The sequence below is a fragment of the Ursus americanus genome, chromosome 30 (assembly GCF_024610735.1).
Source record: "Ursus americanus isolate L20-20 chromosome 30, mUrsAme1.1.p, whole genome shotgun sequence".
NCBI classification, from domain to species: Eukaryota; Metazoa; Chordata; class Mammalia; order Carnivora; family Ursidae; genus Ursus; species Ursus americanus.
The window spans coordinates 25,198,676-25,223,621 of NC_142156.1; the positions used below are offsets into that span (position 1 = coordinate 25,198,676).

Genomic DNA, 24,946 nt, shown 5'->3' on the forward strand with positions numbered 1-24,946 from the left:
CAGGAGGAAGGTCTTCAGAAAGATGTGCCTGCCCGTTGACCCGTGAGCTCGTCACGGCCTCCCATCCTTGGTGTGGATTCCGCTCACCTGTCCCGTCCCAGAGGCTGCTCCAAGGACATGGCCTTGAGATGGTGATGTGGGGCTGAGCCAGGTAGGGCTTCTATATAAATTCTTCAGACTGGGAGGCTGGATACAGGGATCTATTCATTTTGCCACCCAAGACGAGCCTCGTGCGAAAGTTCTTCTGCGGATTACACCTGCCACCTCCAACACTGGAGTGGCCTGGCCCTTTATTTGGTCTCTCCCCGCCCTCTGCATACGGGCACCAGGTTCAGCTCTCACCGGGAGGCTCCCAAGATGGCTGCAAAACAACACTTGCCCCACGGGGTGGGCACTCATTCTACAACACCTTGGCGGTGACTGTCCCCAGGCAACGACCATGGGACTTCCCTGTGTCCCCCGTGGCTGGCACCACAGCACCACCCCACTGTGGCAGAGGGGTCCCCATCACCTCTTCTGAACTGAAGAAGTTACACGCCAGTTGTTAACGTCACAAGAAAAGTTTCTCGTTTCCAAGGCAATTATGAATTGTGCTAGCTTAACTGAAAGTTCAAGTTTTTCACAACCACGTTAGGAACGAAAGGGCCCAAAAAGCAGCAAATTCACCACTATCAGGTTAACATATTGTTTCATTACACTACTACTAAAGATTTTACTAAAAACGGCATTTTGCCTAGGCGCCCATGACAGCAGTCCTTCTGAAAGCTTAGAATTATTACCACATGGTTTTAATAATAATTTATTTCATTAAGTATCTTAAAATAGAAAGCAAAATCACCTTAAGACACATGATAATGCATTCACTGCGGCCAGGGCCACCTTATAAAAAGAAATGGAGAAATAGGCAAAGATAACCTAAACCTTCAGAAAACAAGAACTAAAGTCTCCAAAATTTGGACAGAAACACTTTTAATTTCCATCTGAATATTTACAACAACATACAGAAGAGGATTTTACAGAAGACAGATCATCGCTGTGAATGTACTATCTGTATTCTATTTCTTAAGAACAAAGATGCCTTTTATAAATGCCACTGGCTTTTAGAATAGACTGTATTTTTCTGTGTTATATCTAGATTGTTACACAAGTGAAAATGCCCTGTGTAACTACCTTTTAAATTTTAAAATCCAAATCTTGATTCCAATATTCCTGACCTGTCTCTTGTTAGCACACGAAAGAAATAAGCTTTTTTTTTTAAAACACAAGTTCCAATTCAGAATTTTTATAAACAACAAAAATCTCACACCTACTTAGTATCACTGTATATTCGCAAAAAGCAAGTTTCAGGAAAATAAAAAATGATTTACAAAAGGCACTGAATTTAGCAAAACTTGGTAGAGCTTTCCATTTTGGATCAAACACTGGAAATGTTCACGGAACACCACCAGTGTGTGAGCAGTCACGTACCCCGCAGAGAAGTCAGCCCTCAACCCAGGTGTGTAATTCTGGGTATCAGTCACGGCAGTGGTTCTAAGGAGACCCCCATGCTCCAGGCAGACGCCCCCCAGCAGGTCATGGCCAAGGGGAAGCTAAAATAAATGCAGTAAGGTAACTGACCAGGACCCAAAAATAACCCTCTAGTTGCCGTACTAAATCGCGACCCTCTCCTATAAAGGAAATCCACCAGCAGTGATCTGGAAATACGCAATAAACTTCAAAACCGGAGAGCTTACAGATCATTTTATTGGCACAACCCCGGAACCAAACGAAGTAACTGCAGTGCAGGCTCCTACGGCTGCTGGTCTGCCACGTGCTGGGACCACTCCCAGAGCTCCCACAGACCAGAGGATTTAGTCCCAGAGAAAAGCTAGTTTTATCTTCTGGTTAAATGTTTGTAATGACTCAAGTCATCTTCCAGGTTCATTTACTCCCAGACATCCATCTTATCAATTGGTCTAACCCACTGGGACCGACCGGCAAAACAAAGATTTTCTATCAGGAACTAAAGTCAGAGACCCTTCCCGGAACAGGAAGACGGCACGAAATTCATCTTTTCTGCAGGACTGGAGCTGAAGTGAGAGCAGGTACGGGCAGCCCCAGCTCCAGCGTTCACCCGCGTTTCTGACACACACAGATTGGGAATGGTGTCCTATGCTTGGGAATGACACACTGACGTCCACGTCGTTACACACTGACAATTGTCAGAAAGTCTGTAACTGGACTTGCTTCCATCAACTTCTCCCAAAACACCAGAAAACTAAATTTTATACAAAACATTTGCATTTTCTAAAAATCTTTTACTCTCAAAATGAGGACTAATAAATTAATCAGAATATGTTCTTTTTGGTAGAATTTTAGCAATAAACACACTAGCCTTCCTCCTTTAAAAACGAAGACGACGACGAGGCGCCCTACAAGGCTGTGAGCTGGGCCAGCCGCGCCATTCTGCGGATGTGGCCCCCGCTTGCGGGGCTATAGCGCCCAGGGCTGCCCAGGCCCGGGGAGTGGGGTGTGGGCCCGGGCTTCCCGGGGCTTCTCCCTGGGCTGCAGCTGTGGGGACAACCAAGATCCAGCTGCTGAGACTCCGGCTTCCCTTTCAGCGCAGGACTTGGCCAACTGAGGAAACCGAGAAAGGTCTGTCAGCACCGCCGGTGATACGGACCCTGCACCCAAGCCCTGGCGGACCACATGTTTCCAGAAGAGGTGCTGCGAACCTCAGAACCCACGATTTTCCACACGAGTCCCGTGTGGCCCTGACCAGGGTTCCCGGCTGCTTCCACCCTGCACCCCCACCTTGTCAGCAGCACCCCTTCTGCTTTCCACCCGACTGGACACCTCCTGTCTGGGCAGGGTCAGCCAGCCACGGCCATGTCAGGAGCTGCGTCAGCCCGGCTAACCTGTGTTCCAGGTGAACCACTGCATGAACACATGGCAATCGCAACCGGACCATCCGGACGCCAGCTACCAACGAGCCCTGTGTAAGACAGGTTATCCGCAGGCCACTGACCTCTGTCTGTCCGAGGGGGAGTAGCACAGGACGGCGCTCTTCCATCTGTGGACGGCTGGGTACTGCTGAGGGTCCACAACTGTACACTCCAGAGCTGCCAGAACATCCCGATCCAGTTTTGACGGCTCCTCTCTACGAGGCAGGGAAAAAGGAAAGAAAAAGCAGAAATGCTCATGATTAAAAGCACTTCCCACACCACCACTCAGGAGCCCAGCACAGGAGCAGGAGGGCCGACAGAGGCATGGAGCTGCTGGTCCGTCTCTGCAACCGCACGTGTCAGCTGTCGGGGCCGCGATGCGGGCCGTGAGGGACAGAGGGCACGGTGGCAGACAGGACGCACTGTCCCACAGGGAATGTGGTGGACCCAATACCGAGTATCTCTACCTCCAGGGTCACTGACCAGAAGGCTGACCCAGAAGGCCCGTCCCCTGGGAGGCTAAGATTACCCCAAGATGGTCTTTTTTGCTAAAACACACTGAGTTCTTGATACAGTTCCAGTCCTTCTGGGGAGGACTACTTCCCCAGGGAGGAGCACAAGACATGGGGTTGAGCTGGAAAGGAGAAGACGTCTCCCAGCAACGTGGATGATCGCAACAGAGCACCAAGAGCTACCAACTCATGGAAGAGATGGGAGCCGGAAAAACACGGCCAACCAAGTTGTGGGTAGAGAGAAGGGTGAAGAACACCAGGGAGGTACCACGTGAGCGCATGTCCACCCCCACGGCCGCCCACAGCATCAGGCACACGCCACATTCACTCCCATGGCCTCAGGCATGCGCACACGCCCTACTCATACCCAAAAAGGAAGAGCCTCTGGACAGGCTCCTTCGCAGTGGGGACCCCTGAGCGCTCTGAGGACAAGGAACCACAGCGCTGCTGAGCCTCTTGCACGGGAGCGTGGGGACCCAGACGTATTTTAGCCATTTCGGCCGACATTTCGCTTTCTGTCCTGGTTTGGTTATTTGTAACTGTGTCAGCAGCAGGCAGCTCTAACAAGTCACTCTCGACGGCATCCATTCTTGATGTCAAGCTCTTCTTGTCTCTAGTTTTCATGTTTTTATTTGGTGTCTTAGAAAAGTTACTTCCTAGATCTTGCAAATTCAGTTTATCAAACTCGACTGTCAAGCCTGAGACTGGCGAGAGGAGAGCCTCCCCCGCGCTCGGGGCCTCTGGCTTCTTCCTGCCCAGGGTTCGGCCGCCGCTCAGGGGGCTACAGAACCCATTCTTGCTGCTGTGGGGGCTGGGCAGCGTGGCGGCTTCTATAAGGTTGGTCTCCTGCTCCAAGGGAAGGATGTCACACTTCGCATCCCCAAAAGCGCTAATTGTGGGCTGGGTGTTGTTTCGAGCTGTGTTCTGCCGATTTTTAATCTCTTCCAAGCTCAAGTCATCGTCTTCATCCAGAAACGCCCTCACAGAGATGGAATTGCTGCACTTACGAGCACGGCCTACCGGGGAGAGAGAGAGCAGCTCTTCAGAGGTGTGGGGGACGTGGCCCACGAGGGATCACGCAGTACAGCGGTAAGTCCCCAGGACCAGCACCAAACCGCCCTCTCCTCCAGACCCACCTCCTCAGACTCCCAGACACAGGCCTGCGCTGCCCCTGAGGAAAAGCCAGGCAGGACCCTGCACACAGAAACAACAGCGTCCAGCACCCCACCTTCAGAGGCAGGAAAGTGAGAAGGAAGCCGCGGCCAAGGGCAGGCCCACATGGGATGTGACAGTGGCTGACACCTCCCATCCAACCTGCTAGGACAGCGGGGGCTGAGAACATGAGCGACAGGGGCCGTCAGCTCTTCACACGGACGCACTTCTCGGTCTGCGGCCACAGGACAGGGTCCGAGTCCCGAGAACCTACAGACGTCTGCGTGTCCTTACCAAAGGCAGAGGGGTTCTCCTGACGACAGGCCTCATTTTCTCCTGAGTCCTGTTGGGCCTTTTTGCCTGCTTCCTGGTGAGTGAGATATTCTTCTAGTTTTTGCAGACCCTCCTGGGAAGACAGATCAACAAAACAGCCCAGAAAGTCCCAGTATTCGACCCAGGGATACCCCAGCTCATGAGCCAGCTCCCTGCAAGAGTAAGTACAATCCATCAGTCGGAAAACAAAGTGTAAAAACCCAAACTCACAGAACTGACTACACAGAAAACAGCCACTTTACGCTGGAAGTGCCAAACAATGCCTGTAATCTTGGTTATGATTATTATTTTATTGTAAATCTGGGGCTAAAATAGTACTTTGCGTTTTCTCAAGTAGGACAAGACTAAGCCGTGTTTCTGTCATGGGCCGTCGCACTGAACGCACTAAAGTCCTGGCGAGAGAAGGGGGCTTCGACCGCTCCACTCGCACCAGAAGCTACAGGGGCAGCAGGTCAGACATGAAACCCCATGAACAGACCGGCCTTCTCATTTCCTTAAAACAACCGTATAAAGTTGGAGAGGATTCTGGTTTTGCTCAGGCACATAAAAATTTGGAAGTCCTTGTCAAGTTCAAGCTGTAAACCTGAAACTAGGTGTGTATTTTGAGAAAAAGTTCTAAAACAATTCAACGTAGCTTTATTTGATTACACTGTAATTTAGATTCTTGACTATGGAAAAAACACTTTTCAGGGACTTTTTACTGGTAGCTTCTAGCGACACCCGCCTCTTGTGTTTTATTTCCTGCTTTACTGCCAAGAAGACACCCACCGTCTGGCCCATGATACAAAACACTGCCACGCCCTGGACGCCCTGCCCATTGGTCTCTGCCTGGAGAGGGACCACTATGGCGGGCACGTGTGTGCCACGTTCGCCGGAATCAGATTGCAGTCAAAAGGCTTCACATCCCCCCACCCCAACCCCACAAACACTTTTCAGGAATGGTAATGTTGCAGCTGTAACTGGTTTCTGAACTCAACCAACATAAAAGCATGCAGCGTACAAAACGACATTGCCACTCAGCTCCTGTCCCTTCACACTAAGCCAGCCAGTACCTTCCCACCCTCTCGATGCCTCTTTCTGGATCCGTCTTCCTGACATTGTGAAAGAAGCCTGCTTTCTCTCGAGGTGGCGTTTTCCAGAGTCTGCGAAAATCTTCTGCCTGAGGAGAAAACGTACTGAGCTGTGCTCTGCACCCAAGTCACAGGAGCCAACAGCACCACAGAGCCGGCTGAGTGCCTCCCAGCATCCCTCTTCCTCCTCACGTACCTGGGCAACATGCCCTCCCGTGTGGTAGCTGGACCGACCTCAGGGCCACGTGATGACAGTGGCACGAAGGGGCTCTGGCAAGGCTCCACAGGGGAGCAGCCCTGCTCCTTTCCAGTGGCCCCGGCTGGGCTGTGAGGGTCAGAGCTGCCACACTGACGGCCTCAAGTCACTTTCCCATCACACAAGAGGAAAATGCAGGTTTACGTTTTTATGTCACCATATTAGAGTTTTGTTTTATGCAACCAAATCTAACCCTGACTGATAACACCTGTTTTTGGAGACACTTCCATAACAGCAAGTAACTAATTATTTAAAATTACTAACACTGGGGCGCCCGGGTGGCACAGTTCGTTAAGCATCTGACTCTTGGTTTTGGCTCAGATCATGGTCTCAGGGTTGTGGGATCGAGGCCTGTCTCAGGCCCCTCGTTCACTGGGGAGTCTGCTTGAGATTCTCACTCTCCCTCTACCCCTCCCCCTGTTCTCTTGCTCTCAAATAAATAAATCTTTAAAAAATAACTATTACTTTTAAATTCTGTTATGAACAGTAGATCTCATGTTAAGTGTTTTGGTTTTTTTTTTTAGATTTTATTTTTAAGGGGCTCCTGGGTGGCTCAGTCATTAGGCGTCTGCCTTCGGCTCGGGGCACAGTCCCGGGGTTCTGAGATCGAGCCCCGCATCAGGTTCCCTGCTCCGCTGGGAGCCTGCTTCTTCCTCTCCCACTCCCCCTGCTTGTGTTCCCTCTCTCGCTGGCTGTCTCTCTCTCTCTGGCAAATAAATAAATAAATAAAATAAAATAAAAATAGATTTTATTTTTAAATAATCTCCACACCCAACACAGGGCCCGAACTTACAAGCTCGAGATCAAGAGTCACACGTTCCACCAACCAAACCAGCCAGGCACCCCTTTAAAATCTTTAACAAGAAAGATGACACACAGCGTATGAAACACTTCAGCCCAGACGGTGACCTTCAGTTTGTACATCGAAGTTTCCTAGTGACAATACACATCCAGGAATGTGGGAATGGAGAGCCCAGCAAGACCGGCATGTGCCACGAGAAGGGCCACTGATATGGACAGAAGAACCAGGTGATGATGGCGGGTTAGCCCAGGTAAACTTCGCTTCTCTCAAGTGTGGGCGCACCACCACACCCACCCCGGCTGACCAGAGAGGAACAGGGTCAAGACACTCTTGTTTCTCCAGCAGACGTTCTCAAACCTCATCACCAACTCACTGGGATTCCACGAGTCCCGGTCTCAAGACCAAACACAAAGCAAGAGCTGGAGTACTCAGGACTTCTGGTGGGGACAGCCAGGAGCTGGTTCCAGAAGCTTCTACAGTAACTTACCTTGGACGGGCTCAGGGGCCCTGCAAAGGCTCGCAAGGTCAGCACAGGGTCTCTGGGGCCGCCTCCACCATGGCCGATGTGAGAGGTCTCGGTCGTCTGGTCTGAGGACCACAACTCCCCAATCACTGGAGACGATGTGTCCTCGGCTCTCAGGAGTGGCACGTAGTAGTGGCCTGGGAGGAGGAGACACCCCAGGTAAGGCACTTGCTTGGGCAGGCCCTCACCTCAGCGGCTGTGTCAGCCATCTGGTAAACAGCCCGAGAAATAGCAGGGGCTTTGCATGCGATCCAGTGATGAAAAGGCTGCAGAAGCTCTGGCACCGGAGGTTCTGGGTGAGAGGCCAGTTTTTGCCAGACTTGCTTAACTAGCCCCACATTCTTCCTCCGCTGGAAAAGTAAAAGGAAGGAAGGAAGGAGAGCAGCAAACACCCTTCTTTACCCCCAAGTACTAAACAGACTGAGAGGCAGGACCTGTGTGACCAAGATTAACATACGTGGGAGCCTGAGAACTGTTAAAGGAGAGATAGGCCGTGGGGCAGAAGGCAGCACACGGAAGGGCTGACAGGGAGCTACTGACAAGCCAACCAACCGCCAGACCAAAGAGCTCCTCCCACCCTCCGCTCTGCCAATGTGCAGGCAGGCTGTGCTTGGGGAGCAGGGACCAGAGGGACCTGCCATGTGCGATACCTGCAGGGATTACAGGGTGATGCCATGAACAACAGTCAAATGACAACTTGCCGTCTCCCAGACAAGTTCAAGGCACCAAAGGAGGGATTATATGACAACACGTGGCATGTGAGCTGGGGGTTCAGGAAGCAGATCACCCTGAGAAGGGCTGTCCGCCTGAGAGGGGAGCTTGCTCCCGCGATGTAAGGCCAGGCTTAGGCAGCCCAGGGCCTTCCCACTGGCAGTCCTCACACTCCAAGCGCCAGGCCCACCTTACCCTTTAAGTACTCTCTAATCTGCTCCTTCAGTTCCACAGACTTATTTCTGCTTCTTTCACAAATGACCTATTTAAAAAAAACACAGTATGTGAACAGTCTATATCTTAATGTGTCACATTTTATCATTAAAATAATTTTATAAAAGCAAGTTTTAAGATTAACAAAACAAGGATAGTGTCCTAATGCTGATAATTTCATGAAGCCCACAATCAAAATACATGTGTTGAACAGTACAATCTTTCTTCCAAAATGTTCTGTAAGAGCTGAAGGGGTCAGGACAAGAACAAACTCCGTGGGTGAATTTTATTGTCTTTCTTCGTGCTACCCTGCACGTTCTAGTTTTCTGCCAGGAAAGGCACTATCAGTCAGGGCAGACACAGGCAGAGACGCTTGTAATTTCCAGCTCCGTGTGCTCCGATGCTGGGGGCCTGTCTGTTGCGGCTGTTTGGCTGGATTAAAACAGAATTCCTATTTAGCACGCAACACAGTGTTTTATTCTTGCTACTGCAGGAGTCAACTTTCTTCCTTACAGAACTGTAGTGACAAGAACATCTTTGCTGGAATAAAAAAAGTCATCTTCAAATAAGAAAGGAGCCACAAAATTACCATCTCCTGCCAGCCTGTGAGAGAAACCAACTAAGGAGGTGAAACCCTGTAAGCAGTGCAACTCTTTTTTAAAACGTATAACTGACTGTGAGGAACAGCAAATGCTTTAAGAATACCAGTCACCAAATACCGCTCTAGACTGAAGAAACAGGCACACCCAGGCACACAAAAAGTTGAGTCAGCTACGTGAAAAATAATGGTAATTTCTGAGTTGCAGAATGGTGAACTTTATCTTTTGTGTATTCTATGGTTTCCATAGCAAGTGCACTCTCTATGTAACCACAGCAACTACGCCAGGTCCTGGTCCAGGTCCGCAGGCCCACAGCTCCAACACCCAGGACAAATCACCCATCTGAGTTCTGGCCAGGTCCACTTCCCTCCCACCTCGCAGGCACAGACGTACCTCTGCCCTCTCTGAGCCACATTTTGCTCCACTGCCAATATCAATGCTGACAAGACTTGTATGGGTCAGCTGAGAATACCTGGGAGGGGCTCAGGACAGCGTCTGGTACATAATGAACTGAGCACATGTCAGCTGCTTTCAGCACCATGATCCTCACCACCATCACCAACACCATCATCCTCATCACTACCATCAACCTCACCACCACCCCTTCACCATCACCACCATTCTCACCATCACCATCCTCACCACCATCATCACCACCCTCACCATCACCACCACCAACACCATCACCACCATCACCACCACATCCTCCGTTCTCCAGTTTCCTGTCAACTGAGGTACGCACAGAGAGAACCTGATAAAAAACCATGAGCTGCTGAGAAAAAATAATCACTGGATTCAGGAAAATAAAATCAGCAAACATGGGTGGTTCATTCCTCCTGAGTCTACAGATGTGTCTTCTTCACGGTGCATGTGACTTCACAGTAACTATGATCAAGACCATAATTTCACATATTTTCATGTCTAACACTACAGTAACAGCATTTTAATAAATACTTACATCTTCAGGTGTTTTATCATATTTATTCCTTGGGTTTTTTACAATCAAAGGGTGTGAAGAAAGTACATTGACCACATCTGCATTCCCAAACTTACAAGCAAAGTGCAACGGCGTGTCATAGCCCTGAGAAAGGTGCAGAGAAAGAATACTTCTTTATGTTTGTTTCATAAAAACACGTTTCATGTTTTAAAAAAAAAAGGTGAAATAAACAGATGGAGGCAACACCCAGAATAAAACAAAGTCTATGACCTTGGTCTGTACCCGAAGAAAACTCTCTCTAGTGGCTAATACCCAGTAAATGAAACTCTCCACTCCTGACCCCAAGATGCTTGTCAATGCTCTGACTTGCCCTCAGTGGCACCCCTCCCCAGATACCTTCGACTAAGGCCTAAAGATCAGTGGGCCTTAGGGTAACAGCATCCCAGAGCCCAAGAGCTACACAGCAAATCCCCTCTCGGTACCCTCACTTGAATGACCACCGGTTCAAATGCAGCACATGTAAAACAGAACCCACTCACAGCCACCAGAGCTAGAAACATGGCCGTGCAGTCCACCTATGATTACCAAGGATGGCGGATCCCAGCTCTGAAGTCCCTGGCAGGTCATCCCTGCCCTCTGTATGCCACACTGCCATCCCCTTGGTTTCTTGCCCAAGCTACCAAGACTCCTCATGGGCCTTGCTCCTGCACTCACACTGCCAGCTCGTCTGTCTCCCACTAGGTGACCCAACTGATCTTGTGTGAGCAAATACCCTCAAGGTAGCTCCCATCCCCTGCTCCACACCCTCTAGGACCATCTCACCATTTCATACAACTTCCCACGTGAACCTGGACAAGTCTGGACATTTGCCTACAGCAGCGTCTCTAACTGCATCCTGCCCTTTCGTCCAGGTTGGCAAACCTTCTCAACTGACGGCCAGAAAGTACACAGTGAGAATGAGCAATGCTGTGTTCCAATGAAGCTTTATTTATAAAAACAGGCTGTCCTTTGCTGATCTGCCCTAGTGCGTTCTCCGAATTAGGACTGTGATTCATGTTCTACCTGAGACAACTCCAGCTCTGTGGCCCAAGCTCTATTAATAGCCTGATCTCCCCTGCCGGCCTGCAGAGGTGGGAGAATGATGGATGGTCTTTGGAGATCAGGGGTCGATGTTTCCACTCATTCAGAGCATCCAACCTCAAAGGGACCTCAACACCTCTGCTTCCTTCTGGCCGCTCCTCTCCCTCACACCACATAACGTCCATACGTTTGTATGGACGTCTAACCTGCTCCAAAATCTGCAAACTCGACCGCAGCCTCTCTCGTCGTTCCTGCCGGGAACTGCTGTCCCTGCACAGACACAGGCTCTGGGTTCTCCCGACACTGCTGGCTGACCCAGCCCTGCTTCTCACCATGCTGGTCTCTGTTGTGCTCCTGTGCTTTCTCAATAATCCAAATATGTGTGGCCAACACTTAAACAGGCTCCTACTCTTAGTTATGGCCAAAGATGGCCTATAACATCTAATTTCAAGAATGTATTAAGTGTTCCCTGTGGACGTGCATATGCACATTTTCTGTGAATACTGCATAGACATTAAGAAAAGCTGTATTTTCTGTAGGGCACGCACTTCTCTGTTATATTTTTCAAGTCACACTTCCTGATTGTACTAATCAAGTCAGGAACCTTCTTTATTGACTCTGTTCACCCTTCGTTTTAACAGACATTGCTCTGATTTTGCTCCTTCTGTCTTATTTTATACTTACTGTTGCTTTCATATAATCATTGTTTAATCTTTTATTTCCTTCTATAATTGTGCTAGCATGGCCAAATTTATCTTTATTCCACCTTTTCTCTCTTGTTAATTTAGAAGTTATCCTTGCTTTGCAATTCTGGAGTTCAGTGTGTCACATTCGACACATGTCATGAAAGAGTAAGCCACGCCCCACTCCAACAAGCTTCTGTTACTCCCTTTCCTGCCAACCACAAGTTTTCAAACTCCTAGGCTTGCTCAGAGCTTACAATTCTTGGCTCTAGGCTATCACTGGGTTCTGCCTTCTATAAATATGTAAAATTCTTCTGTTTTAAGAATTCTTATGTAAGCCTATGCACCATTAAAAACCAACCCTTTGAAATGTCAAACTCCGCAGGAAATATTCCTGATATTAAGTGGGGGAAAAAAATGATAATACATAGAATCTTAGAATAAAAGGCACCAAAACCCTTTTACTTTCTTCTCTCTTTAGATTTTGACATTGGCTCCTCCTCCCATCAAAGCCCAGCTCAGGCCGCTTTGGAAAAAGGCCCGGAGGGACCCGTCCTTGCACACAGCTGGGACTCAGGGGCACCGTGCGTGGTGCGGCAGAACGCTCGGGTGTGAGTGGATCCCGTCATCCACCCCTTTCTAAGCTAGCTGAGCTCAATGAACGTGCGTCTCCTCTCCACGAGCAGTGGGATGCAGACCCAAATCTCGTGTGGCGCTGGCCAGCCCCGTCCCGAGGCGCACTCACCACTCTGTCAGGGGTGTTCAGGTACAGGTCAACGATGTAACAGATGCGCTGCCGCAGCATGCTCGCGTCATCGTCTGGGTACATGAGCCGCATAAACTCAGGGTTTTCCAGAGTCTCCAGAGTCAGCTGGCAGATAGAAGCTTGATTCTCTCTGGCAGCAACATGCATAACGTTGTACCTACACCCTTCCTGAAAGAAAACTGCAGATTCTGAGCTCCACTTTTGTCAACCACAGTCTCTTGATGCTAATAATCCTGGAAGCAGGCTTACCTGCACGATGGTTGGATTGTCCCCGGAACCAATCAGATACCGGGGGTTACTCCAGGTGAGATCAGAAAAGGTCTCTTCCTCTCCCTTCTCCACAGCTTTTCGAAGTTTGGCAGTGAGATCTTGAGTACGGGGGGTTTTATAACTGTTTGCTCGTTCTCTGTTTATCGTTTCTGACTCAGATGGGTATAAGCCGTCTGTCATTAAGAGACAGAATTTAAGAACACTTCACAAACATGTTCTCATCACCCACCCACTGTGTGCTAGACTGAGGGCAACAAAAATCTCTCCCACAGAAGCTTACAACCTAGTTGGGAGTAACAAGTAAGAATCAATTAGCATGAACAGCAGAAGGGCGTATGTCCTAGCCAACAACGTGGCACAAACATCCCTACGGCGTGAGTCCAAGAACAAAAGGACCTGACTGGACTCAGGCTGTGGAAGGCTGTGTGAGGAGGGATAAGGGCACACCAGCAGCAACCACACAAGAACTTCCAAGCACACAGAGCGTTTCCATTAAGGCAGAGTGAGCCAAAAGTGATTTTGTTGTTTAATCACAACCACCTAGAATGTCTGAAAGCAATCTCTAGAGGAGTATTTTCACAAACTGCAAACTGTTCAAAACCACTCTGGTTCCCCTCTAAGCAGCACCTGTGTAAGGCCGAGTAAGGAAACAGAGGAAAGCAGGCAGATGGGGCTTTTGACGGAAGGCCTTATGTCCACAAGGAAAAGGTGCCTTTCCCGGGAGCCCCAGCCGGCCTGGGAAACTGGACGACTGTGAGCGCCTAGAGGGGACAAGATGGAGGCTAGGCAGAAGTTAGAGGCTGCTGGGGTTGTGCACCGTGCCGACTGAAAAGACCTCTCACAAGACCCTGGTTTGGAGCCAGAGAGGGTATGGTCAGGTCTCTGACTGGACAGGGCCTGCAGGGGAGCTCAACTTTGCAGGGTTGTCTGGATCAAAGCAGGTGGCACAGCCCCAGAAGCAGGTGTAGCTTCAGGCGGGAAGCAGACAAGTCTCAGCATCTAACAAAGCCCCTGAGTCCCAGGGGCAGCAGGGAGCAAGGGAAACAAAGGGAGGAGAATACAAGGGCCCCTCAGCTGCTTCTCCCTTGGCCTTGTCAGCTTCAAGGCCTGGAGCAGATGCCCGGCCCACTCAGTGTCCCACTGCCTCTCTCCTCAGGGTCATTCCCAGACCAGGTGACTGACCCATTCTCCACGCCCGGGCCTTAGCTCTCTACTTCCCAGCAGACTTGCCTTCTCTCAAGGAGAAAACCAATTACAATACATGGGGAAGAGAGCGCAAACCCCTGGGGCCCACCTGACAGTAACACCAAGAAGTGAGCCCCTATAACATTACCTTTCAGTCCACCACTGCTGAAGAGCGGTGCTATTTTCACAGGAGAAAGTGGTAAAGAGGCTTTGCTTGGAGAAGGGAAATAATCACAAATTCCTCTGGCAAATTTCTCAGCATCTTCTCTACTTGAAAAAGCTTTAAATCGAGATCCTTTGATCATTTTGACAGCCTGCAATGCTTCCTTTTTGTCTTCATAAACATGAATCTTTTCTGCATGGGAAAAGTAACAGGAAAATTAGACAGGAGTAACCAGAGTCACTGTCACTTCACACCTTTAGTTCATACCTGAAGACCATGGGTTTCTTTTTTCTTTCTTTTTTTTTTTAAGATTTTATTTATTTATTTATTTATTTGAAAGAGAGAGAGAGCACAAGCAGGCAGAGCAGCAGGCAGAGGGAGAAGGAGAAGCAAGCTCCCCGCTAAGCAGGGAGCCCAATGCGGGGCTCGATCCCAGGACCCCGGGATCATGACCTGAGCCGAAGGCAGACGCTTCACCGACTGAGCCGCCCAGGCGCCCCCATGGGTTTCATAATAAACAACTGCTACCCAGTTGTCTCATTTTTCTCTCATTACTTCAGATTTTTTTCTTAAAGATTTTGGGTGGGGGTGCCTGGGTGGCTCAGTCAGTGAAGCGTCTGCCTTCGGCTCAGGTCATGATCCCAGGGTCCTGGGATCGAGCCCCGCACCACGCTTCCTGCTTAGCTGGGAGCCTGCTTCTCCCTCTCCCTCTGCCCCACCTTCCACTTGCACTCTCTCTCTCTCTAATAAATAAAATATTTTTAAAAATTAATAAAAAGTGGGTTTCTTAAAGATTTTATTTATTCATTTGACAGAGAGAGATCACAAGCAGGGAGAACCGCAGGTAGAGGGAGAGGGAGAACCAGGCTCCCCGCTGAGCAGGGAGCCCTGTGCGGGGCTTGATCCCTGGACTCTGGGATCATGACCTGAACCGAAGCCAGACGCTTAACCCACTGAGCATACATTAAAGACTTTATTTTTAAGTAAGCTCTACACCCAATATGGGGCTCAAACTCACAACCCCGAAGTCAAAAGTTGCACACTCCACCGACTGAGACAACCAGGTACCCCAATATTTCAGATTTTTAATCTTGAAGAAAAAGGGCCTTAGCAAGTCAAAAGAACACAATAAGCTTGATCGTATGTATGGGCATGGATATAAAGATGTATATTTGTACACATGTGTTAACTTTTTTTTTTTCACATGTGTTAACTTTATATCTAAGGATACTATATCATACTGAAAAATGAAATTCCTGGATCAATGCTCTAAATAAAAATAATAAAAGCAAGTTAAAAATTATGACTGTATTAGCAAAGAATGTTAAGAAAATAATTTTAAACATAATTTTGGGTGGGGAATGCCTTTCTAAACATGCCAAGAAACCAAGACTACATTAAGGAAAAGAAAGTTCCAATTACAAAAAAATATTAAAGTTAGGTAGGGGAACTCTCATAATCAAATCCATAAGAGACTCTCATAAATACATAAAATACAAATGACAGATGGGGACGAAAAAAAATTTTTTAAGGGGAGAAAAATTTTTTAAGCAATATAACAGAATAACGTCCACTGCCCAATAAAAATGGTCAACAGATATGACCAAAAGACGCACCCAATTAAACCACAACCATATAAAAAAGGAACCCACCTACAACAAGACAGAGGTCTCTGTTATTCAAAAGATACAGAGGGAAGCTCCAGAACATGCAGCATGGCTGACAAGAGCGGAAACAAGACACCCGCCTTCCCTTTTATAGACCTAAAACGTTGGGTTCAGTACTGTACAGACTGGAAAAGTCACTCTCTCAAACACAGTGAATGCTAATGCCTTTTGGAGGGCAGTGGCCTTCAACGTTTTAAAAATGCATTCCTTTTCTTATTTTTTTTTAAGATTTCATTTATTTATTTGACAGAGAAAGAGAGACAGCCAGCGAGAGAGGGAACACAAGCAGGGGGAGCAGGAGAGGAACAAGCAGGCTCCCAGCGGAGGACCCCGGGACCACAACTTGAGCTGAAGGCAGATGTTCAACGACTAAGCTACCCAGGTGCCCCCCCCAAAAATGCATTCCTTTTGACCCAACACTTCTACTTACCATTTTTATGAAAATAAACATAAGGCACATTTTTATATATAGATCTGTTAAATTTAAATGAAAATATATTAAAAACAAAAATCTGAATTCATATATATATATATATAAATAAAATATAGGAGGGTTAGGAATGATGCATAAAAGCAGTTATAAAGTGGTTAATTCGAGTAAGATTTGGGTGGAGAGGAGGAAAGACATTTCACTTTTACTTTATATACTATATATGTAATTTATGTTTTATGTAAGTTGTAAATGTAAAACATGTAAATATGTTTTTTTTTTTACAAAAAGCAACTTTATAATAAAAATTAGAAATTGCATCATGACCATTTCTGGTGTCACTAAACCTTCTTTAAAAAAACTTTTTTTTTTTAAACATTTGAGAGTGAGAGAGAGAGAATGCGTGCACAAAGGGGAGGGGCAGAGGGAGAAGGAAAAGAAGACTCCCCACAGAGCAGGGAGCCTGACTCGAGGCTCAAGCCCAGGACCCCGGGATCATGACCGAAGCTGAAGGCAGACATTTAACCAATTGAGGCACCCAGGCACCCCTAAAAAATTCTTACAGTTGAATAATATTCCATTCTACTCATGGTACATAATATGTCTAACAAATCACCTATTTCAGGGTACCACCACAAATATCACAATAATGACAGCCTGTAATTGCCGAATTCTAATCAACATCAGGCTTTCATTAATTCTTTCCAGTGCTAAATCTACTTTAGTTTTGTTTAAAATTGCAATTCTTTGGGGTACCTCTGTCCCTCCCCCCCAGCTCACGCTCGCTCACACAGGCTCACTCATTCACTCTCTCTCTCAAATAAATAAAATCTTTTTAAAAAATTGTAACTCTTTGATGTTCAAAAGTACTTATAGCTGCATTAGTTACATAAAAGGTGTTCATATTCTATTGGGGAAAAAAAAAAGGGAAATAATTAATCAGCAAATGGCAGCTAGCCAAAATCTATTTGTAAGTGAAGCATGTCTCACAGAACCCAATTTTCTTCATTTTTAAAAATTCACATATACATTTACAAATAATTCAGCAGAGTTCTACATAAAAATGCTAACAATGGTTCACTTGGGGTGGTGAAATTATGGTGATTAAATTATTTTCTTCTCTGTGGTCTGAGATTTTCAAAATCACCTTCCCCTGCTGTCCACAGACCACCTGTGTAAGAAACACCAGGTGCTTGTAACATTACCATTTCTCGCTGGGGTGTCCTCGTACGCCGGGCACACCCCATAGTACAGAGGCGGCTCTGTAGAGGCCCTGGCCACAGCTTTGTGGCCACTGACTCCAGTGGCAGCACTGAAGGGCACGGAGCAGGTCTTAGACGTCACGACCTCTTCCTCTGGAGGATTCAAGCCCACGCTATAACCAAAATCTCTGTCTTCAGACAAGCCGACCGGCTCGGCCTGGCTCCCTACAGCAGACTTCAAAATCCTTTGTGCACCCTGGCTTAGAGTGGTGGCACCTGAGGTGTCGAGGCCGGGAGGATGTGAAGGCAGTGTTCTTCCGTGCTCTAATAAAGCCTGAGCCAATTTTTTCTCAAAAATGAACCTGGTAGTTGATGTAATGGGTCCACATTTCAATCCGGCTTTCACAATTTCTTCTCTAAGGTCATCGGGATTCAGGAGTTTCAGTCGTGCCAAGATGGCATCCATTGTCATTTCACCTAGGCCCAAGACAACAGAAATCAATCTGATGGTTATAAGTACATCTTTTCCTATTAAAAAACAAAACAAAACAAACCACACAGCAGTAGCAAAAAAAGCTGGCTTCAGTCTCATTTCAATCCAGTGTCACTCCGTATTTTTGGTAGTCTATCAGCCCTCTATGAGAACTTTCTGAAGTTCTTGGTTTCCAAATTGCTAATAATCTAAACAAAATTAAAACAAGCAGTTTCTGGTTCACCTCGACAAGAATGTTAGAACCTGGTACTATTACGTGATACATTCACACAAACATTCTAGGAAGGTAAGCACAGTGGGGAAATAGGCACACTCATGCGTTGCTGGAGTGTAATGTGGAACAAACCCAAGGAAGAGGGCAAGTGAACAATAGCCACCAAACACCCAACTCCAGAAATAAATCCTACAGATATATTTGTACTCTATTCCATAAATAAAGGGAAATTACGCAAAGGTTTAACCAGAGGAGTCACAAAGATAGCTCTGGCAATCACTCTGCTAACACTAAGAGCAAGGAGCTAACGTTTAACATTTTGGGGGTCTTTCCAAGTGCCTGGCTCTAGTGTAAACGCACTAGGATTTTTCCGTGCGGCAGGTTATCACTACTGTTCACTCCCACTTCACAGATGAAGAACCCAGATCACAGAGACACTAAATAACTCGTTCAAGTTACACACCTACCCAACAAGCGGATCTGAGCTAGAGTAAGAGCTTTAATCAATACCTTTGGAGAAAGAGCAGTTAAACCTATGCATTACAGGTTTAAGCGTGGTTAGCAAGAATTGGGAAGAAGGTAAGTAGTAAGGGGGCACTGACTAGTGCTGTCATAACGGGGCTGGACATGAGGGCTCAGATTAGAACTGGAGGTCTTAAGGACAGATGGATAGGATGCCATGGGAGGGGTTTGAGGGAGTGCAGTCAGCCTAGAGTAACATCCAGATCTCCAGTCTAGATGCCTAGGAGTGACTCCACCTGAGACAGAGAATACTAGAGATAGACAGAGGGAGACTTAGGCACTGTAGCATCAGAAACACCTTACTGCCACTAACTGGGCATTTCAATTTTCAAGTCCAAGATTTACAAGTTCCGAGCTGGTAACAGATCTGAGATTCATAAGCACATAGATGGTGATTATAACACCAATAATACACCAGGTATAACAAGGAACAAACACAAAGGATTAAAAAACAGGAGAGAAAAAGAGTTTCTCTTTTTCTAGGAGTTTCTCCTAGAAGGGATGAAGAAAGAATTGCACACAGAAATGTATCAATGAAACCAAGGAGTCGAGAGTTTTAAGAGGTATTTTCAGGTGAAATGATGGAACATTCAAGATTAACTTTAAATTACTCTAGGGGTGCCTGGGTGGCTCAGTTGGGTAAGTGTCTGAGTCTTGACTTCGGCTCAGGTTACGATCTTGGGGTCGTGAGATCAAGCCCTGTGGTCAGTGGGAGTCTGCCTGAGCTTCTCTCTCTCCCTTTAAAATAAAAAAATAAATCTTTTGAAAAAATAAAGAATTACTCTAGCAGGAAAGCAAAAAGGGGGGCAGTGAAAAATATAAGATTCACAAAATATTAATATCTGTTGTAGCTGGATGATGACTACAAGCAAGGACTTCATTACCTTACCCTATTTCTGTGTATGTATGTATGTATGTATGTATGTATGTATTTTTTAAGTAGGCTCCACACCCAGCACGGAGCTCAATGCAGGGCTTGAACTCATGACCCTGAGATCTCAGCCAGAGCTGAGATCAAGAGCCAGAGCTCAATGGACTGAGCCTCCCAGGCGCCCCTGTGTTTTGTTTTGTTTTTTTAACTTTTTTTTTTTTTAAGATTTTATTTATTTATTCGACAGAGATAGAGACAGCCAGCGAGAGAGGGAACACAAGCAGGGGGGGTGGGAGAGGAAGAAGCAGGCTCCCAGTGGAGGAGCCTGATGTGGGGCTCGATCCCATAACGCCAGGATCACGCCCTGAGCCGAAGGCAGACGCTTAACCGCTGTGCCACCCAGGCGCCCCTGTTTTTTTAACTTTTAATGCCACCTCTCCCCACCTAACTCCAAGGTTTCAAAAATGGCTGTTACTTATTTGCAAAGGGGATACTGCACAGTCCCAAAAAACTGCCAAAGAACTTGAAGGAGGTGGCCTACTGACCACAGGATTCTACCCGGGGAGGGTACCTAAGCAGATTCCCCTGGTACCTGAGCAACAGAGGCAGCTCAGTGATAGGAACTGGTATGAAAGGCACAGGGTAAGAGCCACACCCAAGGGGTCGGGACAGGTGGGAGAGACGCTCCAAATACAGTTGCATCCATTCCCACGAAAGTCCAGCTTTCGTAACACTCCCGTGTCTTTGCTCTAAAGCTATCTTTCTAACCTGGGCTAGTCTTAAGCGGTTTTGTCTTTGCAGCCAAGCAAGCACTAAACAGAACAATTACATTACGTCACAGCACTAACCATGTGACCTTGGACAAGTTATGCAAACTCTAAGCCCGTTTCCTTATCTATAAAATGGACGTAATAACAGCTCTCCTTCTTAGGCTGCAATGAAAATTAGACCAAATAATACATGTCAACTCTGCGCTGCTGTGTTTGACACTGACAAATTATCCTAAGTGTCAGTTCTGGTTACTAACCCAGGCTTATTAACCTTGCAGATCACAGAATATGCTAGAAAGTCAATTTGAATAAAAACGATAACACTGTAATTAATATTCGTAATACAATATACAAGTATTTGCTCATGTGTACAAAATGAAGAATGAAGCAGAAACTAACGCGCTTGGGTACGTGGGGCAGACGGTGGAAACTGGATAGGAAGAATGAATAGAGGGCCAGCCCAGGGGAGGGCAACACTTTGAGTAGCATTTCATGTGTTCTGACTTTAAGAAACGGGTCTGTGATCCACATACTAAAAAACAATAAACAAAAAGATGGGGGAAGGCCCCCCAAGTGGAATACAAATTAGAAACATAACGGGTGGGACAGAACTAACCTAGTAAATGAGAAACAGTACGTGGCTATGCACTCTACCGGTCAGCGATTCTGAAGCTACTTTATGCCTACTCTAGGAATCAGTAAATCAGTAATAATTAGAGACAGTGGCTAAGGAAATCCGGGTGACAAAAGGGAGCTACGAGCAAGGGGCGGGGGAGGCCAGAACAGGAGTCAGCAGACTTCTGTAAAGGGCCTCAGGCTAGGTTTGAGGCTTGGGAGCCATAAGCTCTCTCCAACACTCAAGAACAGCTATAAATCCAGTAAGACTTTACAAAAACAGGAGGGGGCTGGGTTTGTCTGACAGGATGTGGTTTGCTGAACCTTGGACTAGAATCCGAAGTATCTGTCCGACCCTGACTGACCGAGACACAGAGAAAGATGACAATACAGGAAACCCAGTCAGGTCTGCAAGGTGAATAACGAACACTTCCAGGCTGTCCTACTTAGAGTGATGATGTAAGACGCTAACATCAGGGAATCTAAGTGAATGGTATACTGGATCTAACTTTATATTTCGAAAAAATTATAAACTCAAGTTGAAAAACACTATGGACAGTCCGTGGCGTCCCTCACTGGTGACATCTTAAACGCTGTAGCGCATCAGGAAATGGACAGGGGCCAAGCTTCGCCACGGCCTGCATCATTCTGCTGTCTTCGTATGGAATTCCACGACCATCCACCACACGTATAAATTCAAAATAAACCGTTCAACTGTTCGACCGTAACAAAGATCTGCTGTCCCCTTACCCCCTTACCCCCAACCTCCTCCACTGTCCCCAAACCCTGGCAACCACTAATTTGTTCTCTATCGCTGTAATTTTTTTAAGAATGTTACTATAAATGGAATCATACACTACAAACCTTCTCAGATTGGCTTTTTTCATTCAGCGTAATGCCCTAGAGACCCACCAGCACTTCCTTCCTTTTCACACCTGGGCAGCACTCTATGGTGTGAATATGATCACAGATCAGTCCGTTTGGCCATTCAGCCCTCAGGAGACATTTGGGCTGCTTCCAGTGTTTGGACACTACAGTTACAACTAGTTGTAAGCACCCACTTACGAGTTTTTGTGTAGAAGTAAGTTTGCATTTTTCTAGGATAAATGCCCAGGAAAGCAGTGCACAGTTACGTTTTTGAGCAACTGCCAGACTGGTTTCAGAGTGGGTGAGCCTTTATTGTTTCCACCAGCGATAAATAAGAGACCGTTTTCTCAGCATTTCCACCAGCATCTTGTGGTATTTTCATTTTAGCCATTTTAATGGGTGTAATATCTCATTTTAGGTTTAATTTATATTTCACTATTGGCTGGAAACGTTGAGCATCTTTTCATATGTGTGTATTTGACTCATACTCTTTTTTGTAATTTTTTATAAGTCTAAAATGACTTCAAAATAGAAAATTAAAAACTAAAAAGGAAATTTTTCATTAAAAAAAGACACTCCAAACCCTAATCTCTTAGTCCCATGCCCTACTGGACACACACATCATTTAGCTTTAGCATCTGGGGAATCTGTAGTCTTGGTGTTGGACAGTTACTTGGTACAAGGCTGACTGTAACTGGACAAGTCGGCACGCTATGTACTCAAGATGCCACCTAAGGGGGCGCATGGGTGGCTCAGTGGTTAAGCATCTTCCTTCAGCTCAGGTCATGATCTCGGGGTCCTGGGTTCAAGTCCTTAGTTGGGCTCCCTGCTTGGCGGGGAGCCTGCTTCTCATTCTCCCTCTATCTGCAGCTCCCACTGCTTGTGCTCTATCAAATGAATAAATAAAATCTTTTTTAAAATGCCAGCTGAAACTTTAAGGGGATGAGAGAAGGTAAAACAAGCATCAACCAAGAGGATAGGGGACAGGTGGACCTGGTGTCCGGAGGCCCGCATTCCCAGCTGGCCTCTGCCTCCCTCCTGCGCTCTCAGCCAGGACAAGAGAAGGAAGTCATCCCTATGGGCCCTGTTAGCCCTGAGATTCCATGGTGGGCTCATCAACTTTACTTTCTGCTACTAAAATTCGCCCTCCTTTCAGAGTCTTTGAGGAACTATCGTTTATGCTGCGGAAAGAACCCAAACTTTCGCGCAAGAAAGCGAACTACACGTGAACGAGAAGGGCCCCGAAGGCATGCAGGGCGCGCAGGATCCGGCGAGCCCACTGCTGCAGCACAGGACAGGGGAGCAAGACCACGAAGGAGACGAGCACAGACGGCGGGACCCCGCAGAAGGGCGCCTTGGTCACACTAGGATCCTAACGAAAACTGCCCAGAGACAAGCCACCGGAGCTCCCAGCTTTCCCACCGTCGGTGTGTTGAAGACTCCAGAGTCTTACTCTGGGTCTTTCCCCAGAACCCCAGATTCGGGCCGGAGAGGGCGGGGGGCGAGGCCCGGCGGCGACGGGAGAAGAGGAGAGGAGGCCCAGCGCAGCGACCGGCCCAGGGAAGGGAGAAAACCGAGGCCCGGGGAGGGGAGGGGGCCCGGGGACAGGAGGAGCCCGGGCCCAGGGAGGGGGAAGGAGGGGGCCGAGCCCCGGCGACGCGGGGTGGGTGGGAGAGGAACCCAGCGTAGCGACGGCAGCGGGCTCGTGGAGGGGAGGAAACCGAGGCCTGAGAGGGGCGGGGAGGGGACCGAGGCCCGGCGACGGGAGCGGAGGAGAGGAGGCCCAGCGCAGCGACGGGCCCGGGGAGGCGAGGGTGACGAGGCCCGGGGAAGGGAGGGGACCCGGGGAGGGGCGGGGGGCCGAGGCCGGGGGAAGGGAGGGAAGGAGAGGAGGCCCAGCGCAGCGACGGGCCTGGGGCGGGGAGGGGGCCGAGGCCCGGCGACGGGAGCGGAGGAGGCCCGCGACGGCGACGCGAGGGGCGCGGGCCCACCGGCGGACAGGCCTCACCTGGGTCTAAGGCCGAGTTCGTGGCCTCGCCGGGCGGCGGGGCTGGGGGCCCGCTCCGGCCCAGGCCCCGCGGCCGCTTCTCCAGCCGCCGCACCAGCCAGCGCACCGCGATGAGCAGCACCGAGGCGCCCAGCAGCTCCCACACCAGTGGCGCCCACTCAGCCGCCGCCAGCCGCGGCCACAGCATCGCCGCCGCCCGGCCGCCGCCGCCGCCGCTGTGGAGGACGCCGCCCGCCTCAGGACCCCGCGGCCCGAGCTGCCCGCGCCGCTGCCTGCCGGCGCCGCACAGCGGGCTGGCCGGTGCGGGGCCGAGACCGCACGCGCGGGTCGGGGCGCTCGCCCCCGAGTCCGGTGGCCCGGCAAGGGAGCGCGGCCGGGGCCCCAGTCCCTGACGGCGCGTGGTGGTCGAGCGCGCCTTCAGGCAGTGGCGCGGGCAGCTCGAGTCGCGGGGGTCCTGGGACGGGCGGCCTCCACCGCCGCGGCGTGCTGCGAAAGGGGGCTCCCGGAGCGGGCCGGGGAGAGGGGCGGTCTGGAAGGCGGGTTTCGGGGTCGGGCGAAGGTTGGGGGACCGGGGTCCGGAGGGCGAGGTTCGGGGGGCGGGGCCTGGAGGCAGGGTTCGGGAGGCGAGGTGCGGGGGTTCGGAGGGCGGAGTCTGGTGGGGCGGGCAGTAGGGGGTCCCGGAGTCGGGGGGGGGGGCAGGGTCCGGAGAGCTGGGTCTGGGGGACGAGGGTCCGGAGAGCGCGGTCTGGGGGGGCGGGGCCTGGAGTCAGGGTCCTGAGGCGAGGGGGGGGCGGGGATCGGGGGGCGCTCGGGGAGAGGGGCAGGGTCCGGAGGGGGGTTCCGGGAGCGGGGTCGGGTTCCGGTGGCCCGGCGCGCGGCCCGGGGCGGGGGCGGCCTGGGGCTCAGCGGGCTGCGGGGCGGTGCCGCTGAGAGCGCCCCAGCTCCGCCCGGTCCCAGTGGAAACGGCGGCTCGCGGGGTCGGCGCGACCAAGGCTCTCCAGGCGAGAGTCGGGACTTGGTTGGTTCTCCTGGACACCCGTTGAGACAGCGGAGTTTCTGCCGGCGCACGATTTTAGAACAAGGTTCTGCACGCCGGAGCAAGGCCCTC

The 24,946-nt window shown here is 49.2% G+C and overlaps 1 protein-coding gene across 1 annotated transcript; it reads right to left on the reverse strand.

Annotated features, from left to right (window-relative positions):
- Positions 1-952: 952 nt before the first annotated feature.
- Positions 953-24,059, reverse strand: ANKLE2 (ankyrin repeat and LEM domain containing 2). The gene is made up of 13 exons (XM_045815657.2): positions 23,839-24,059; positions 17,482-17,955; positions 14,165-14,371; positions 12,811-13,004; positions 12,541-12,729; positions 10,054-10,176; positions 8,479-8,545; positions 7,537-7,709; positions 5,974-6,080; positions 4,883-5,073; positions 3,804-4,452; positions 3,008-3,139; positions 953-2,616 (listed from the first exon to the last, which is right to left on the reverse strand). The coding sequence occupies exons 1-13, from the start codon at positions 24,023-24,025 to the stop codon at positions 2,412-2,414; spliced, it is 2,898 nt and encodes a 965-aa protein (XP_045671613.2). The 5' UTR covers positions 24,026-24,059; the 3' UTR covers positions 953-2,411.
- Positions 24,060-24,946: the final 887 nt, after the last annotated feature.